General features: G+C 38.5%; 3 protein-coding genes across 10 annotated transcripts; all 3 read left to right on the plus strand.

Annotated features, from left to right (window-relative positions):
• The first annotated feature begins 497 nt into the window (after positions 1-497).
• On the plus strand, positions 498-17,884 carry LOC127379331 (signal-regulatory protein beta-2). 6 transcript variants are annotated; one of them, XM_051428792.1, is made up of 7 exons: positions 13,953-14,022; positions 15,078-15,210; positions 15,303-15,644; positions 15,741-16,082; positions 16,198-16,326; positions 16,441-16,478; positions 16,636-17,884. In XM_051428792.1, the coding sequence occupies exons 2-7, from the start codon at positions 15,168-15,170 to the stop codon at positions 16,762-16,764; spliced, it is 1,023 nt and encodes a 340-aa protein (XP_051284752.1). In that variant the 5' UTR covers positions 13,953-14,022; positions 15,078-15,167; the 3' UTR covers positions 16,765-17,884. The 6 variants fall into 6 exon arrangements, with proteins under 6 accessions (XP_051284754.1, XP_051284753.1, XP_051284749.1 ...); XM_051428790.1 differs by having other exon boundaries at positions 13,954-14,022; positions 16,438-16,478; XM_051428794.1 differs by lacking the exons at positions 13,953-14,022; positions 15,078-15,210; positions 15,303-15,644; ... (2 more) ...; positions 16,441-16,478; positions 16,636-17,884 and adding exons at positions 498-727; positions 820-1,161; positions 1,264-1,581; ... (1 more) ...; positions 2,191-2,213; positions 2,309-2,484.
• On the plus strand, positions 4,151-6,473 carry LOC127379330 (signal-regulatory protein beta-2). 2 transcript variants are annotated; one of them, XM_051428787.1, is made up of 6 exons: positions 4,151-4,254; positions 4,330-4,671; positions 4,776-5,117; positions 5,451-5,582; positions 5,697-5,728; positions 5,834-6,473. In XM_051428787.1, exons 1-6 carry the CDS (start codon positions 4,212-4,214, stop codon positions 5,993-5,995), a joined length of 1,053 nt encoding a protein of 350 aa, XP_051284747.1. In that variant the 5' UTR covers positions 4,151-4,211; the 3' UTR covers positions 5,996-6,473. The 2 variants fall into 2 exon arrangements, with proteins under 2 accessions (XP_051284747.1, XP_051284748.1); XM_051428788.1 differs by having other exon boundaries at positions 4,180-4,254; positions 4,540-4,671.
• On the plus strand, positions 9,947-12,210 carry LOC127379325 (uncharacterized). Of its 2 annotated transcripts, XM_051428781.1 has the most exons (5): positions 9,947-10,025; positions 10,208-10,888; positions 11,302-11,424; positions 11,509-11,531; positions 11,951-12,210. In XM_051428781.1, the coding sequence occupies exons 1-5, from the start codon at positions 9,968-9,970 to the stop codon at positions 12,068-12,070; spliced, it is 1,005 nt and encodes a 334-aa protein (XP_051284741.1). In that variant the 5' UTR covers positions 9,947-9,967; the 3' UTR covers positions 12,071-12,210. The 2 variants fall into 2 exon arrangements, with proteins under 2 accessions (XP_051284741.1, XP_051284740.1); XM_051428780.1 differs by having other exon boundaries at positions 11,302-11,531.
• Positions 17,885-18,242: the final 358 nt, after the last annotated feature.

Raw genomic sequence — 18,242 nt, forward strand, 5'->3', positions numbered from 1 at the left:
AAGATACAGCCATTTCACACAGGAGATGAGTGTATACGTTAAAAGAGACTCCAGTCTGCAGTGTAGTTCATACACCTCACTGAGTCAAGTCCCACCAGGCTTCATCAAAGTTTTTTTCACATCTGCACATCTTCATACAAATAATTAAGTCTCCCCTTATTGAATGTTACCTGCAAGTGTGGTGAGGAACATCTAAATTGATTTTAAAAAACTGGATTGAGCTTAATGAGTGTTCTTTGCAAAAAAATGGTTGAAACCCAGTGAAATCAGATTAAGAGATACAGAATTCTATTTAAACTGCTCTGTGGTTTCCTGGTATGGGCGTCTGACATTGTTCTCTCAGAAAGGGTCTGGGGGGAAGACGCTGTTAGAAACGCGATCCTCACAAGATCCTCAGTTGAAAGTAAATACAAAGTTGGATACAAAAATGCGTCTGGTGGAACTATGTTACAGCAAAGACTGAGGTGAAACATTTATTTATTTTTTGCTCCATTGTGACCAAACCTATTTGATTTACTGAGCAGCCAATCAGGTGAGGCTTGATGAATATGATGAACCAATCAGATAGCTGACAGATTTGACAACCTTTCGCAGCACTTGGCCCTGCATGGTGAATCTGTTAAGACTGGTGTCACTGCCACTTTATTTAACTCTGTGCAGAAGACACGGACACACGCAGAGAAGATGATGGTCTGCCTTTTGCATATTTCCCTGCTCTGGTCTCTGTGTAAGTAACAAAAAGTCCACTTGTGTGTCTTTTTATGTGGATTTACACACATCAAAGAGACTGTATTATTTAGGCTTTTCTCTTTCTTTCAGGTGGAGCACAGTTAAGCGACATCTCTCAGCCTGCTTCTTTTCAAACAGTGGAGCTAGGACACACAGTCACTATTACATGTTGCATTGCTAGTGCTGTGAGAACGAGGGTATGGTACAAAGTAACCACTGGGAGAAGACTGCAACTGGTAGCTTCAACAGATACTTTCTATAATAGGACAACATTTAGAGAGCAATCACATCATTATACAGTCAAATTTGACAGATTGAGCAGTCATCTGAGCATATCTGCAGCAACGTGGGACGACGCTGGAACATACTACTGTGGAGTGATTAACTTAAATGATGTTAAATTTGGATCAGGCACCTTTTTGATAATAAAAGGTATTCAGTCTTTGTAGCTTATCATTCTTATTGATACTGAGCTCATGTCTGCTGAATGTGAACATAATGCTAATGATCACAGCATTTAATTTCTCTCCCAAGGTGCAAACATGATCAGCGACTCTGTCTTCCAGCCAGGAGACTCTGTGACTCTCAGCTGTTCTGTTCACACTGGCCACTGTGCAGCAGAACACACTCGTGTCATGTGGCTGAAAAACTCTCACCATTCTGCTCCACAAATGATTTACTCCTCTGGAAATGACAACCACACCTGCCAGAGGACTGAAAGTGGAGAAACTACCTGTGTGTACAAGCTTCCTATGAGCAACCTGAGCTCTGATGATGCTGGAACCTACTACTGTGTTGTGACGTCCTGTGGACATTCACAGTCTGGAAATGGGACCAGGATTAATATTCACAGTAAGACAGAAAGTGGAAGATTTCTTCCTTTCCTCAAAAAGCTTCAGCTTTTTCAAAATGCAGTTTTGTGCAACTCCCACATTTCATAATAGCTACCACAATATGTAATAATTCATTACAAATGTGGAAAATGTATTGAGTGTTGGGTTCAGGGTGTTTATTACAAAATGTGGCAGATAATTACAAAATACAGGTGTTAATGAAGTGAAAATGTATTACATTTTGTTGAGTTATTACATAATGCATTGTTATTACATAATGCATTGTTACATTCACAAATCAAACTTGAGATAAACACAGAGTAAAGGAGCTTTGTGGTGCACTTTTCTCTGTTGCATTAGACAAAAGCGCCTGCCAAATAAATTTAATGAAATGTTTTCTGGATTCACAGGTAACATGGACCTTAGACTTGATTTTCCTTCGACATTGGAAGTATTTGTTGTTGTCACCGTCACCCTGGGGTTTTTACTGGCTCTCTTAATGTGCATGATCATGAAGAAAAACTGCTTTCACTGTACAGGTAACTGGTACTGTTGGTATCTATATTGTGTCTTCATTGAGCAAAGCACTACATACTTAGAAGGGTTTTCTTTGTTTCTTATTCTTCAGCTCACTCCACAACCACTGCAGAGGTATTTACTGTTTAAATTAATATTTCTATTTCATTTACATTATTATTTCTGTCATATTAAATACGATATTCTGATGTATTGTTTGTCATGTCTAGGGTTATCAAGATGAAGATAATGTCCAACACGGTGCTCTAAGGGAGAAGAAGATCAACAGATCAAAGAGACAGAGAGATGAAACCTGGAGCGAATGTGTGTACCACTGTGTAGATAGATAGATAGATAGATAGATAGATAGATAGATAGATAGATAGAAAGAAAGAAAGATAGATAGATAGATAGAAAGATAAAAAAAATATAAAACAAAAAAGGAAAAAAAAAAAAAAAAAAAAAAAAAAAAAAAAAACATGACATAAGTGTTTATTAGTGTATCTTTTGATGCTTTTTCTGCCTTATTTCATCTAAACATGATCATTGTAAAGCCTTACCCTGCCATAAACACATTAAACTAAACTTTTCTAAAGATAATGCTCTAAGTGCAATTATTTCCACTGCCTTTGTGCCACTATTGCAAGAGACTTACCTCAGTGGTTCTGAAGCTGATAGCTCATGATTTCCTGACAGCAAAATGAGCATTAACACCAGAATTAGTGCTATCCACACACTACACAGTCTGTACTTTTTGTTATTGTGCGTTTGTGGTTTCAAGCAGGATGTCTCTATAGAGGCAACCAACTGATGTCATAGCAGATAAACTTTTTGTGACCTTTTTAGATTCAAACTAATACAGTTAGGTTAGTGATGCTGTCTGCCTGTCATAATGGAAATTTGCGTCAATAAGATTATCACGTGTCAACAGTCAGTACAAATACAGCTACATGCTAGCATGAACAAGGGTAGCGTTTTCTGCCATTGGCTGTTGAGGGCTGTGACATCAACTGCCTGACCTCAATAAATATGTGTATGCACTCACCAACCACTTGTAGTATCTGCTAATGTAGTAAGTAACAATTTAAACTGACAGGACGAGATGGTACAAATTATGAATATGTAGGTTTAAAAAATTCTTGAAGTAAAGCTAAGAAAAGGCTCTTTATGATCAGTGCATTGTATGAAACTGAAAGATGACTGTTGCACTCATTTAAACACCTATGGTTTCCAGATGAGGGGGCCTCATATTCTCTGAGAGATCTGGTAGGAAGTGATTTTTGCTTTAGAGTACATAAACGTAGGTATCCTTTTGGTCAATAAGGCATAGCAGAGACCAGGAAGCTTAATACAATAGAATTCAAATTCTATATAACCTTAGTTAATCTCATTTAGATCAATATTTGTTTTGCAAGACAGACCTTACAGCAGGTAAAAAAAAACATAACATATCCAGACAAACAAAGCAGATATACATACTAAGAACTGTTAAACTGTCTGAAATCTGGTGAGCAGTGGTTTTGTATTTGAGGAGTGATATACTGAGGCAGCATTTGCAGGATACTTTTATAAAAAAAAACTATGTGGAATTAGGGGTGTCTGAGAATATAACACATTTTGTCTTACTGACATTCAGTACAAGATGGATATAATGCAGAGATATCCGGAGAATGTGAAAGGAAGATTGTAATGCATAAAAAATAATATAAGTCAGTGCTGCACTGATAATATTTTTATGTAGAGTGTAAATAGTAAAGGACCCAGCACAGAACCTTGTGGTGCCCCCTTTTTATTTCAAGTGAGGTTTCTAAGAACTAAGAACCATTTTGACAACCTCATTGTGGTATACCTGTACATTGTTATTTAATATCAAGGAGTTGATGACAAACCGCAACATAGAGACAAAAAAGATCTTCAAACACTGCTGACACTGACATTGATGTCAAAAGAGGTCAGGATGAAGGGTTTTTTCTTTCACTGTGAACAACCAATCATGCCCTGCAAGGGGGAGGACGATGAACCAATCAGGACTTACAGATGTAGCTGAATGTAGGACAAGTGGTGTATCTGTTAAGTCTGTTTCAGTAAGTCAGAACTGCTGTGGAGAGAAACAGGACCAGAGAAGAAGACCAGATGGCGGTGTACTTTGTGAATGTTTTCCTGCTCTCGTCTTTGGGTGAGTAACAAAAATCCACTTTTTTATGAGCGTCTTCACATACTAAGCTGATTGTATGCTGTCTGGATATTTCAGGTGTGGCAGCGTTCAGTGACATCTTTCAGCCTGTTTCTTTCCAAATGGTGAAGCTGGGTGACTCAGCTACTATTGAATGTCACATAAACAGTGAAATGAAAAAAAGAGTGTGGTACAAATTGACCACAGGGAAGAGACTACAGCTTGTGTCCACATTTAATTACCAGTATAATCGGACTATATTTGCTGATGAATTTCATCATCATTCAGCAAAATCTGACAAATTCAGAAGTCATCTGAGAATATCTGCAACAACATGGGACGACGTTGGGACATACTACTGTGGAGTGGTGAACCTAAATGACATTCAATTTGGACCAGGCACCTTTTTAATGATAAAAGGTATTACTTCTCTGTAGTTTATCATCCTTACTCATATCATTCTCATTTCAGCTGAATATGAACACCATGCTAATAATAACAGGTCATTTGATTTCTTTCCCAAGGTGCAAACATGATCAGTGACTCTGTCTTCCAGCAACCAGAGTCTCAGTCAGTCCAGCCAGGAGACTCTGTGACTCTCAGCTGTTCTGTTCACACTGGCCACTGTGCAGCAGAACACACTCGTGTCATGTGGCTGAAAAACTCTCACCATTCTGCTCCACAAATGATTTACTCCTCTGGAAATGACGACCACACCTGCCAGAGGACTGAAAGTGGAGAAACTACCTGTGTGTACAAGCTTCCTATGAGCAACCTGAGCTCTGATGATGCTGGAACTTACTACTGTGTTGTGACGTCCTGTGGACATTCACAGTCTGGAAATGGGACCAGGATTATTATTCACAGTAAGATGTCACCATAAAATACCTTCACTTTTTGCAAATAATATAATTAATAAATACACAAAAAAATGTCAACATTAACAATTGTTTTTTGACACAGTTGCACAATAGACCGCGTCCCACATACAAAATGCCTTTCACTTTTACTGAATGCAGACAAAAGCATTGATATCATATAGTCAGCAACTATTTTCATAGTCAATTAATTGTGTATGAGGTAATTTTTCAAGCAAAATACTAAACATTCTCTCAGTAAACACTGCAGCCCCTACAATTTCAGGACTTTCTGCTTTCCTCTGTTTTGTACTGATAGTTATTTTCTTCTGTTTAACGCAGACACTTCACGGACCAAACCAGTTGAACTGAGTCCAGCCGTTATTGCACTGATGCTGTCAAACATCCTTCTTGCGATTGTGACAGTCATTCTCATATGGACTGTGTGCAAGAGTCAGAGGAAACATTCCACAGGTATTTAAAACTACGTGTTGTATTGATCAGCTCATATCTGCAGCACAGTCAGATCCACATCCTGTTACACTGTGCAGGAACTGGAATTGACTGTAGTTATCTTTGTTTCTGCAGAGGCAACTGACGGATCTACTGAACGCAATCAGGTAAGAGTTTGTCTCAGCACCCACAGCGTCACAGTTCAGCTGTATATGGCCATTCTGTATGATGTACAGCTTTCAAAACAAGTCTTCACTTTCTATTCCTCACAGACTAGTGATGCAGTTATCTATGCAGCTGTGTGTTCAACCCCCAGAGGCCTCCCCACAAGACCAGCTACAGTGAAATACAGTGGAGACTCTGTAGTTTATTCTAAAATCAAATACTGTCAACAGAACGGAGACGTTTCATCTTCAACAAACCAGAGAGAGTGAAGATGGATGGAGCAGTGCTACATAAACAAGTTTCAAATAGATCCAAAGAGCTCTTTATCTCTGCCAAATATGAACAAATCAGGAACCGGAGCGCAACACTTCTTCGTGACTGTAATTAAAGCTGCACAGTTCACATCTTTGCAGCTCAAATGGTATATTTTAATACGAAAGACTTAAATGTGCCCAATTTTCAGTGATGGCCATATCTACCAGCCTACCTAATGGATTGGAAATATCTTGCATTGATCAGTGCTGCTTACTCTGCACGAACCATTGCCAATGTTTTATAACATTTCGATTTAACTTTAACTTTATTCTTGAGTTTAAATTTATCGCTTACGTTTTACTATCTATTCTCTGGAGTGCTGTACCATGGGATATACTGTAGATTTTACTGTGCTGTGATACTTGGCAAAAGGCCTGTCAGTCGACTGTTACATTCCATTGTAACATGGAAATAATAAACTGCTATAATTACAAATAATTGCTCCATGACAACTAACTGAATGCATTTCTGTGTCTGAATCTGTCTGGCATGCTGAACATGTCGATAATGTTTTTCTCATTTTCCTTTGACCTGCTTTTCTTTCATGTGTCACATTTCTGTGGTCCCATCACCAAGTAAACTAATTGGCCAAGTAACAAGTCAAGTGATTAGAGGTTGACAGCGCAGTCTGGTCCATTGTTTCAGTGTTGTGAAATGTGACCCTCATATGACTGCCAGATTAGACAAGGTTTTGGACTGGACATGGGCTCATGTGTTCTCAGAAGTAGGCCAAGTTATCAGCATTTGGGCTAGATTTTGGCCAGGTCAATGAAAGACATAGTAAACCTAAGCTCCAGTAATTGGCTACAGCATTGTAGAGAAATGGCCAGTATTGTGGATGTCATAGACCAGCATCTCTCATGATTAGTATGTCGGAAATAAAGGTTAAACATCTTTAAGAATAGTTTTCATTGTTAGGCCCTTCCCACCAACAGGGAACCTGCTCTGTTCTGGTTAAAGAATCAAATTTTGAAATGTTTGGAGCATTTTCACGAAAAAACATAGAGGACCTGAAAAGTTGTAACCCAAAATTGGGAACCGATGTGGGTGTGTCATATTTTGTGGGTTATTGTGCATCGTGCATCGCGTTGATGATGCTGGTGATGATCACACTGGCTTGCTAGATAGCACCACAAGGTTCCACACAAGTTCTGAAAAAATTTACTCACAACTTTGTGAAATGTGAAATGTAACTTTTCAAAGCTTTTAGCAACACAGATAAATTCTATTCAAATTTACTGTATGAAACAAATCGCATGAATGATGAAATGAACAGTGGTCGACCAAATAAAATAACTAGTAAGATAAGATAGTCAAAGGTAATAACTATGGAAGCTTTTTAAATATTATTGCTTTACAGAATAAAAGAGGACCTCACAGGAACAAACACTGCAAATGACAAAACAAATATTATAAGCACTCTGGATTTGCAGAGTAAAAAAGAAAAACATTTTACCCTTTCATTCTCCCAACTCCACCGGAAGCTTCACAAATGACAAACAGAAAAAGCAAAACCAACAACACAAAGCCACTAAAGTGAGTTAAAAAAGGGTTCAGCTAAAAGATTTGGTGTCAAATGTGCAGTCTGTAAAGTAAAATCTATGTGTGCCAAAAGAAAATGCTGTCATATACAACATTGGATGCAGTCACATACAGAGCATTTTCAAAAAAACCCTTTGATCTATTTATACCGTCTGACCAGAAATGTAAGCGGAGGGTGCAACCTTTAAACTGGGCGGCTCTCAGCATTTTTGACGTTCGCTGTGACTCCTGTGCTCATATGAGGTGTGAACTACTGTCAGCAGGTTTCCGCTGGTGGAAACTTAAGTCCTAGCTTGAACCCAGGAAGACCGGCTTGCGGCCTCCAGCCACAGCACACAGCAGCTCAGAGACAACCCACGAGCAGAGAGAAGTCATTTTGAAACGGTGGCTGTGTGAAAGGAGGGCCATGTTTTCAATGCAGATAACATGCTATGTACACAAAATGAAGTTTTATAACTAGGTTCGGGAACAAAGACCACGCCCCGAACTCATCTCATTTCCACTCAAAACATATTTAAGCACACCTTATCCATTCACTCCCTCCTTGACTAATTTTCTACATCCCTCCCCACAATCCCCTTCTTTCTTTTTGTTTTTTCTCTCTTATCCAAATACAGGAACCACTGGGGCTCATGAAGAGATAAGAGACAGTTCCCCCACTCAGCGTCTCAACACCCACTCTGTTCCTCCTGATCCTCTCGCCGAACTCCTCCCTCCATCCACCTATCCTACCAGCTTTTCCCCCTTTCTATCAACCCTCACCCGTCCTTCCTATACCCCCTCATCCCTCAACCCTCGACCCTTTCCCCCATCCCTCGACCCCTACCCCATCATCCCTTCATCCTTCCATCCCCTCCATCGCTCGACCCTTTCCCTCCCAGTATTCCACATATGTTTATAACGTGTAATACAATTGTTCTTATTCCATACAGCCATTGGCGTGGTCTTTGTTAGTGAATGGGAAATACAAGCCCTCACCAGGACGGGACTGAATGGCTAACACTGTAATGTGTGAGCAGCGTCTTCTAATATTTAGACTCATTAATTCACTGTAACACTAATTGTTATGTATTATAAATTATTTTATAATGTTATATAGTTCTAGTATTTAGCCTCACATAGCAGTGAAAAAAGACAGAAGAAGTGACTTAATTAACATTTTTCGACCAATCAGCATGGTCTCTGTGTGTGTCTGTGTCACAGTGGAAGCCGTTATAAACAGTTTTAACATCATGCAGTTAATTACTGATCACAATTATTATGTTTATGTATTTGTTTTTTGTTTTTGGAAGTCAGTTTTTATTTTTTCCTTTTCCAGATTTGTAGGTCGTAGGCCTAGGCATTGCGTTGATTTTCATCTGACTGTAGATAGGTATGCAGGGTGCGAACCACAGGGGCCAGGGGGAGCTTGGCTCCACTTAATGAAGACATGAGCTCCCCTGAAAACATGATTTGGGGTTCTTAAAAATATGCTATTTTCACCTTGCATTTCTTTTTTACTGCATCTTCTTCATCATGGATCATGCGTAAAATGTATTTTTGATGTATGATATAATTCACTTTAATAAAGATACTGGCATGCATGCTATTCGTGCCATCACCATCGCAGCGTAGTGGCGCAATATCATGAACGTCACTCACTTTAACTAAAATTTCAGAAATTGACTAATTGACTACTCGGTGAAACATAGGCAACCGCCAACCCCCCCATTACCATCATCACCAAAAGCGCTGGTATAGTTTGCACACTGTAGGTACGTATCTACGTGAACACACTTTCATCTGTCACACACTGCACACTATACATGCACCGGTGGACTCCCCCGATAGTACCCCCGTGTTAAAAAAAAGCTGCAAAAGTCCCGTCTTTGATGCTACTATGGTAGATAAAACATTATTAAGTGCCCTCTAGGACACCCTTCTAGTGGAGAAAACATGCAGTGCACTAATTGGTGCACTTAAACTGTAGAAAACTCGATGCAATATAGGGTGCCCCACATGCTAGAAAATTAAGTGGCATGCTAATCAGTTAAAAGTAATTAACATTTTGCCAGCATGCAAGAAAATCTGTCAAAATACGTTATATATATCCTAAACCCCCTTGCTTGTGATCAAAGGCTTCACTGTATTACTTATATATAGTATGTGCTTTTTATTTCTTCTCATAAAGCTATTGTCAGGTTCAAAAGTTATGTTGTTGTTATTATTGTTGCTGCGGATGAAGCTCTTATCAAGGACCAGCATGGCCCAGGTAGGGGGCACTGAAGTGTGTTCACTGTTTCCAAAACAGGACATACAATCTCATTGGCCAATCAGACACAGCCTTTGCTGTGAAGAGTGGAGAACGTGAAGAGGTTCAGTTCATTCATCACAGCATTTGAAGCATGATGACAGCTCCAAACATTGCTTTGTATTTCACATGTCTGCTTGTGGCGAATACGGGTAAGCTGTGATTTGTTACCACCTGTTGTTGACTATACTATACTGCGATTATATATTATTAGCCTTTTATATACTATAACCATATGTTTGCTTGTAACATGTTCATGCTTTCTACAGATAATTGAAATATACCAGCATTAAATTAACTGTGTATTTGTTTTGTTTCTTCACTTTCTCCTCAGCTGCTGGGACAGCTTTAAAACAATCATCATTACAGTTTGAATCAGCTAATGTTGGAGCTACTCTGACTTTGCCGTGCTTCTGTCAAGATGATGCAGCAGTGATGTTTTACTGGTACAAACAAACTGTGGGACAGCAACCAAAGCTGGTGTCTACATTCTACAGGCACAATGACAACGGTACCTTTCATGGTGACTTTAAGAATCCACGTTTCTCCCTGGATACTGAAAACGGCAAATATCACTTGAAGATATCATATTTGCAAATTTCAGACTCAGCTACTTACTACTGCGTAGGGAGTAATTTATATGACTTTGAATTTTGCGAGGGCATTACTGTCAACGTGGAGGGTTCAGGTTTGAACATCCCAGCTTCGGTCCATCAGTCAGCATCTGAGAGCATCCAGCCAGGAGGCTCTGTGACTCTGAACTGTACAGTACACACTGGGACCTGTGATGGAGAACACAGTGTTTACTGGTTCAAAACCTCTGAAGAATCTCATCCAGGACTCATTTACACCCATGGAGACAGGAATGATCAGTGTGAGAGGAAACCCGACACACAAACACACACCTGTGTGTACAACTTGCCAATGAATCTTTCTCATGCTGGGACCTACTACTGTGCTGTTGCCTCATGTGGACACATACTGTTTGGAAATGGGACAAAGCTGGACATTGAAGGTAAGTAAATTTCAAGCAGAATTTGTCTCGTCTGATAAATGGATTTATACGGTTTATATTGTGTACGTTTTTCTCACATTCTAACTGGAATTACTGGACACTGTAATCGCAACTCCACTGTAGGAGAAAAATCAACAGTCATTGTTAAATTCAATTTCTTTTCCAAAGTAATATCATTGGAAGATACCCACTTTATTTGTCTAATGTACTTACACTGAAATGGCTTTAGGAAGGAATCTCTTTGTGGCCAGCAGGAGCTAACATTACCACAACCAATAACTCTGTCAATGTACAAATGTGCATGTGAGTAATGTTTTAAGATAGACTTAAATGTACCCAAACATGTCCTTTAATCAACATTGAGATAACATCTAAAAGCTCTGTAACATCTCCTGGTGTCTGTCTCTCAACAGATGAGGTGAACTCTCCTGTCTTGGTGTATTTCTTGAGTGGAGCTTTGGCATTCACCACCATCCTGGTTGTTTTACTGACTGTCTCAGTGTACAAGATGAACAAAAGAAACTGCCAATGTACAGGTAACTGGTACTCTTTGAAGCTGACAAGTATCGAGTTCATAACGTATTTGAGTGAATTGACTTTCATTTTGTGTACATTTTCAGCGGCCTCTACTGCGAATACTGAGGTAAGTTTCATGTTATACTGAAAAACAAAGAATTTTAATAGTGCAGCAATATCTTTACTTTTCTTGACCTGTCGGCAGGTGTCATAGGGATTTATTTTCTTCAAATTTGTGTTCTCAGAGGTTTCAGCAAAACTGGTCAACTTTGCCTGCTATCAGTTAGATGTCGCATGATGTAATTGGCCAGAGATACATTGATATGTTTCTCGCATCAAACAAGACTGTGCTATCTTTGACAACACAAATTGACAATGACAAAAATTAACAATATGTTTTATGCTATGTTTAGTTAATTAGTGCACACAAAGATTAATTTAGAGCATTAGTTTTTTTCCCCCATGGCACCTGCTGGCTTCCGTACAAGTTTTTCTTGCGCTGTATGTTTTATAATATTGATTAAACATTTTACATTTTGTTAACAGTTAAATCAAGATGCAGAGAACCTCCATTACGCTGCTTTAAGGAATCATAAGGCCAACAGATCCAGACGACAGAGAGACAACACTATGAGTGAATGCGTGTACTCCAGCGTGAAGCAGTAGAGCTGGACATGTTTCAGTTTCTGTGTAACAAGGCATTTTTCATTAGGGTCATTTGATATTGAACACGTCAAGATGATTTCACCAAATTCAATGAATATATCTGCTTGCCTTGCAATAAACTAACTCTTCCACTGAAAAAACACTTGTCTTGTTTTTGAGGGTTTCTTTGAAGTGCCACCAGTTGTGAAGCACACTGATTTAGCTCCTCTGAGAGTTTCCACATATCTAACCAACCTTGCATCATTGACATCACATGTACTCTATGTACATACACAATGCCAAAGTCATCACAAAGAATCAAAAAAAGAATGTTCTTCTTTGTAGGTTGTTTATTGTGAATGCTGCCACAAACCCAGAGAAGTAAGAGGCTTCTTAGCACCTCTTTGCAGTGAGCAGTAAAGAGAGGAAATCTCAGACCCATGTCATGTCTGTGGTTTCAGGCAGGATGTCTCTACATCAGTAGTTCTCATTTCTTCTCTGAATCTGACCTATAGATCCTATCCACAACACAAGTGTTTAGATCCTTTGCTTAAGTAGATGCAGAGATGTCACAAAGTGTAAGTGCACACATAAGATCAGTTTGCCCATGAGCGGTACTATCAGCCTGTGAGAGCAGTTATATAATGTCAGCTTTTGTCAAGTCTGACAATATAGCTCTTGTGATGTTCAACGGGTTTTGAAGACTGCCTTACATATGGTGGGTGGTTGACTAGAGATGTAGGGGTCTAATGAAAAGATTGAGGTGGATTGTGGTAACTGTAGGAACCTGTTATACACTGTATCTGGGACTAATATCTTGTCCTCACAGGAGGCGTTTTAGCAGTGTAGTTCAGTCTTCTACACACTTTTTGTGGGGGCAAGGGTTCCTTTATTAGACAGGACAGCTTGAGAGATTGACTTGACCACAGCTTAGACCTGAACCCTTGCCCCTGCAGCAAGGACCCAGCCTTGGTACATGGGCCGCCAGGTCAACCAGGTGAGTTTTGCTGGTGCTTTATTTAAATTTTTAAATTTTTAATTAATTTTATCACTATATCAATCCCACAACTTGTCACAGCAGCATTTACGTGAAATAAATAAATACAGATATAAAAAAGCTATGGTAAAGTGGTAAAGCTATGGTATGGTGGTAATTTGAAAACAGAAACTACAACTTTGATCAGGTTTTGTAGAGTCTGACAGCGGCAGGGATGAAAGACCTGCGTAACCTCTCCTTCTTACACCGAGGGTGTAACAGTCTGCTGCTGAAGGAGCTACTCAGCGACCCCACAGTGTCATGTAGTAGTAGTGTCACATAACTGCAACTCAAAGCATAATTTTAAGGCAGTTTTGTTTTTCATTGTATTGTCATTTTGTGTATTTGTGTCTTGGACTGCCAAAACAGACACTCACTACAGTGCCTGAATGCATCTTGTGCAGACACTGAAAGTTGCTTTTAGTTAGGATATCTAAGCCATATTGTATTTAACATGTGCATTATTTGTTTTAGCTGATGCAGTTTGTATAATTTCAAGTACAGCAATTCAATCTCAGCAGTAAGTGCCTCCACTTGTGCAAAAAAGTCAACTCTACCATGTAGATATGAACCAGTGCAGTGTTCATGGATCCCACTAAGGTTTATCTCTCTATGTTGGACTCTTCAACTCTTTTGATCTTAAGATTTGACAAGTTAAGTTTTCAGCGTTCTGAATGTTGAGATCTGTCTTCCTTCCAGGGGTTTATGCATCTGGTAGTTAAGAGTCTGCCTCCCCCTATCTTGATGATATAGTCTTGCAGAACAACAATGAGAGAGAGTATATTCTACATTCTACATCTGTGGACTGCAGACCAGTAACCCCTTCAAGTATTTCCATTCCAGGGCAAAATGATGAACCAATATTAAGCCGCAGAGGCTCCCAGCTAGAGGTATTTACAGGTTTACTCAATTCTGGAGAACTGAGACACGACATCAGGTCAGTTCTATGTGTTATTAGACATATATTACTGTTGATGCGGGGTGTTTAGTTTGGGCTTTCAATGGTTATCTTTCGAAGTGTAAAACTAATTATTTTTGTTTCTGCGTGCTAACTGATCACACATCATGCTGCTAACTGTGTTGATGTTCTTTCTTTATATCAGTGTCTGTTCAGGTGGACGGTATTGTGCATTGGGTCAAATTATCCCCAGGTCCATTTGGATCTGTAGAGACCTCTAACAGAAACCGACCTTTCAAGCAGACCGTACAAAACATATTTTTTACACACTGTACATGTGTGGAAAGGATGTGGTCTCCTCTTCCTGTCACAGACTATAGAGGCAAGAAGAAAAACAGCTGAACTTGTTTTTTGACAACAGAGCATATATTTTTTATGAACTAAAAGTTTGACAAGACATTTTGATTTTATAGCTTTTCAAATAAAATATGTTTTCGGGTATAAAACAATCCAGCAAAGTTTCTGTAGCATCCAGTGTTAAAAGCAGTGTAACGCATTTGCAAAGATAACAAATTAATACATTTAATTTAGAAGAAGTACTGAAATCTAAATGGACTCCTTACTTTTGTCTTACCTGTATCCTTACTGTGCCCGGAGACAGCTGAGGCAGTGTGAGCTTGCTTCCTGTACATAAAGTAATTATTTATTAACTAACAATGATAGCAAAGCTTGGTTAATGTGTGCTTCAGCGTGGGTCTTCTGCAAAGTTTGCTTAAGCTGAGAATCAACATGTTTGCTTCTTGTTGATATATTGTGTTTAAATTGATATATATATATATATATATATATATATATATATATATTATATATTCTTGTGATGTAATCATATGAGGCTGTTAGAAACACATTAAGATCTTCAGTTGAAAGTACAGAGTTGGATGCCCAAATGCGTCTGGTGGAACTATGTTGTAAGACTGAGGTGAAAGATTTTTTTTGCTCCATTGTGACCAAACATACTGAGCAGCCAATCAGGTGAGGCTTGATGAATATGATGAACCAATCAGATAGCTGACAGATTTGACATCCTTTCGCAGCACTTGGCCCTGCATGGTGAATCTGTTAAGACTGGTGTCACTGCCACTTTATTTAACTCTGTGCAGAAGACACGGACACACGCAGAGAAGATGATGGTCTGCCTTTTGCATATTTCCCTGCTCTGGTCTCTGTGTAAGTAACAAAAAGTCCACTTGTGTGTCTTTTTATGTGGATTTACACACATCAAAGAGACTGTATTATTTAGGCTTTTCTCTTTCTTTCAGGTGGAGCACAGTTAAGCGACATCTCTCAGCCTGCTTCTTTTCAAACAGTGGAGCTAGGACACACAGTCACTATTACATGTTGCATTGCTAGTGCTGTGAGAACGAGGGTATGGTACAAAGTAACCACTGGGAGAAGACTGCAACTGGTGGCTTCAACAGATACTTTCTATGATATGACAACATTTAGAGAGCAATCACATCATTATACAGTAAAATTTGACAGATTGAGCAGTCATCTGAGCATATCTGCAGCAACGTGGGACGACGCTGGAACATACTACTGTGGAGTGATTAACTTAAATGATGTTAAATTTGGATCAGGCACCTTTTTGATAATAAAAGGTATTCAGCTTACCATTCTTACTGATATTGAGCTCATTTGGAGCTGAATGTGAACATAATGCTAATGATCACAGGTCATTTGATTTCTCTCCCAAGGTGCAAACATGATCAGTAACTCTGTCTTCCAGCAGCCAGAGTCTCAGTCAGTCCAGCCAGGAGACTCTGTGACTCTCAGCTGTTCTGTTCACACTGGCCACTGTGCAGCAGAACACACTCGTGTCATGTGGCTGAAAAACTCTCACCATTCTGCTCCACAAATGATTTACTCCTCTGGAAATGACGACCACACCTGCCAGAGGACTGAAAGTGGAGAAACTACCTGTGTGTACAAGCTTCCTATGAGCAACCTGAGCTCTGATGATGCTGGAACCTACTACTGTGTTGTGACGTCCTGTGGACATTCACAGTTGGGAAATGGGACCAGGATTAATATTCACAGTAAGATAGAAAGCAGAAGATTTCTGTCCAAAATAATCTCAAGATTAAGATTTGTAGTACGGGAGTAAATAAAATCTAAAGGAAATACTGTTTGTTCATTCTCATATGTGTAAAGGAGACATGATCGAAGCAAGTGATCTGAGTCCAGCTGTTATTGCACTGATGCTGTCAAACATCGTTCTTGGCATGGTGATAATTCTACTGGTATGGACACTTTGCAAGAAACACAAGAAAGATCCCACAGGTATGTAAAACAATGTATTATGTTGAGTATCTGAAGCAAAAACCGAGCCATAGGGTATGTTGTGTAATATTGTGCAGTAGCCAGCAATGACAGACGTTCTCTGTGTTACAGCAGCATCCAGAACCAGCAATGAATCTCTTGAAGGCAACAAGGTAATCCATTTGTTTCATACAGCTTTTCCTGTTCTTCTTAGTTTCCTTTTCTTTACAATTTTATATCTTTAAAGGTTCTCACATAGCATGTACCATGAAGTAAAAATACCTATTTACCATCTCAAGTATAAATTATGTGCATTTGCTTGTCTTTCAGACTGAGGAGGAGCTTTTCTATTCAGCTGTGTGTTCAGGTCCTAGAGGCTCCTCCTGCAGACCAGCTCCAGTGGAATGCAGTGGAGACACAGTAGTTTATTCTGAAGTCAGGAAGTGTCAACAGGACTAACAGACTTATGAGCAAAGATACCAGGAAGAAATAAACCAGGACTTTGTTGTGATTTGGCAGGGATTTCTACAGTAAGCACCTGCACACCATCATCAGACATTTTCAATCAATGTGAATGATTCTCCCTCTCTGAGGCATCAGCTGTTCCTACAAGTGGCAGCACTCGCTTTGCTATTGTTGGTATTCGCTTCCAATTTTCCAGCTGAAAAATATGGTGGCTTCTGGCAGCGTTCTCAGATATATATGTTTTTTGATGTTTTTTAATTACTGGTTTAAAAAAAAAATTAGGTTAGAAAGAGATTATTCTATTTTCAGATATTTTCTAAATCCATGCACCTTTATTATCATTTGAAATAATTTACTAAAGGCATCATTCACATCCCTACATAAAGTGAATGACTCACCCTGGCATTTTTAAATTACTGTGTGCAGCTTTATTGTTAACTTGTCTGATGTATCAAACTACAGTAAACAAACCATTAAAGCAGTGAGAAATGTAAAACAACTAAATAACAAATGTCAACAACTTTACAATAATATTAAAATATAGGTTTATAATGGTATCCTAATGATGTGGAACAGTTATTCATGTAACTAGTTGATTATCTTGTCAGCTTCACATTTTAGTATTGTGCTTTTATTTTTTTTTATTTAATTGCAAACCAAGCTTAGCCTTGCATGACAAAACATATATGGTTTGATTAAGAATGCAGAGTAAAAGCCTGTTTGTACGAATGCAAAACAATAGAACACTTTTATTTTCATTTTCAGTTAATTTATTGTATTTTACTGCAGTACTACTTCGAACTGCAGATATGGTGATAATGTGAATCATTGTTATTTTAAATAAAAACTGCATAACAAGTACATGAGGTAAAAGTATAGTTGTAAAATAAAACCTTCCATTAACACGTCAATGTGACCACATAAAGCTTCAGTTTAATCTGTTTTTCTGTATAATCTGTATAGCAATGAAAACTATTTAACAATTGATCAAACTGCATCCACTGAGGAAGACCATGAAATGTGTCTGAAAGTTCTGGAAAAAGCAAATAATTGGACCATGAGTTGATATTTTAGTCAAACTGAATAAATGAAAATGTTTCCCTTCAAAGGTGAATTTCGAATTTTTTGTTTAAGCATGATTGTACAGTTTTATTGATTATGAATCATTATTATACAACAGTGTTTTTACAATGTGAACAATTGAATTCATATATAAAGTAGATAATTAAATAAAAACGATGAAATAACTTATGGTAAGAAAAATATAATGAATAAACAAACAAACATATTCCTGATTCATATGGAATAAATTACAATACATTTTGTATTGATTAATATCTAAAAAGTCAATCTTAAATGCTGTTATGATAATGAATCGGTTTTTAATTATTAGTTGATGATTATCTGTCATCTGCCATTTCATATTCATATGAAGCACTGTCTTCGTGTGTCATTCTTAATTTATAAAGTCA

Source organism: Dicentrarchus labrax, unplaced genomic scaffold, assembly GCF_905237075.1.
Source record: "Dicentrarchus labrax unplaced genomic scaffold, dlabrax2021, whole genome shotgun sequence".
Classification (NCBI taxonomy): domain Eukaryota; kingdom Metazoa; phylum Chordata; class Actinopteri; family Moronidae; genus Dicentrarchus; species Dicentrarchus labrax.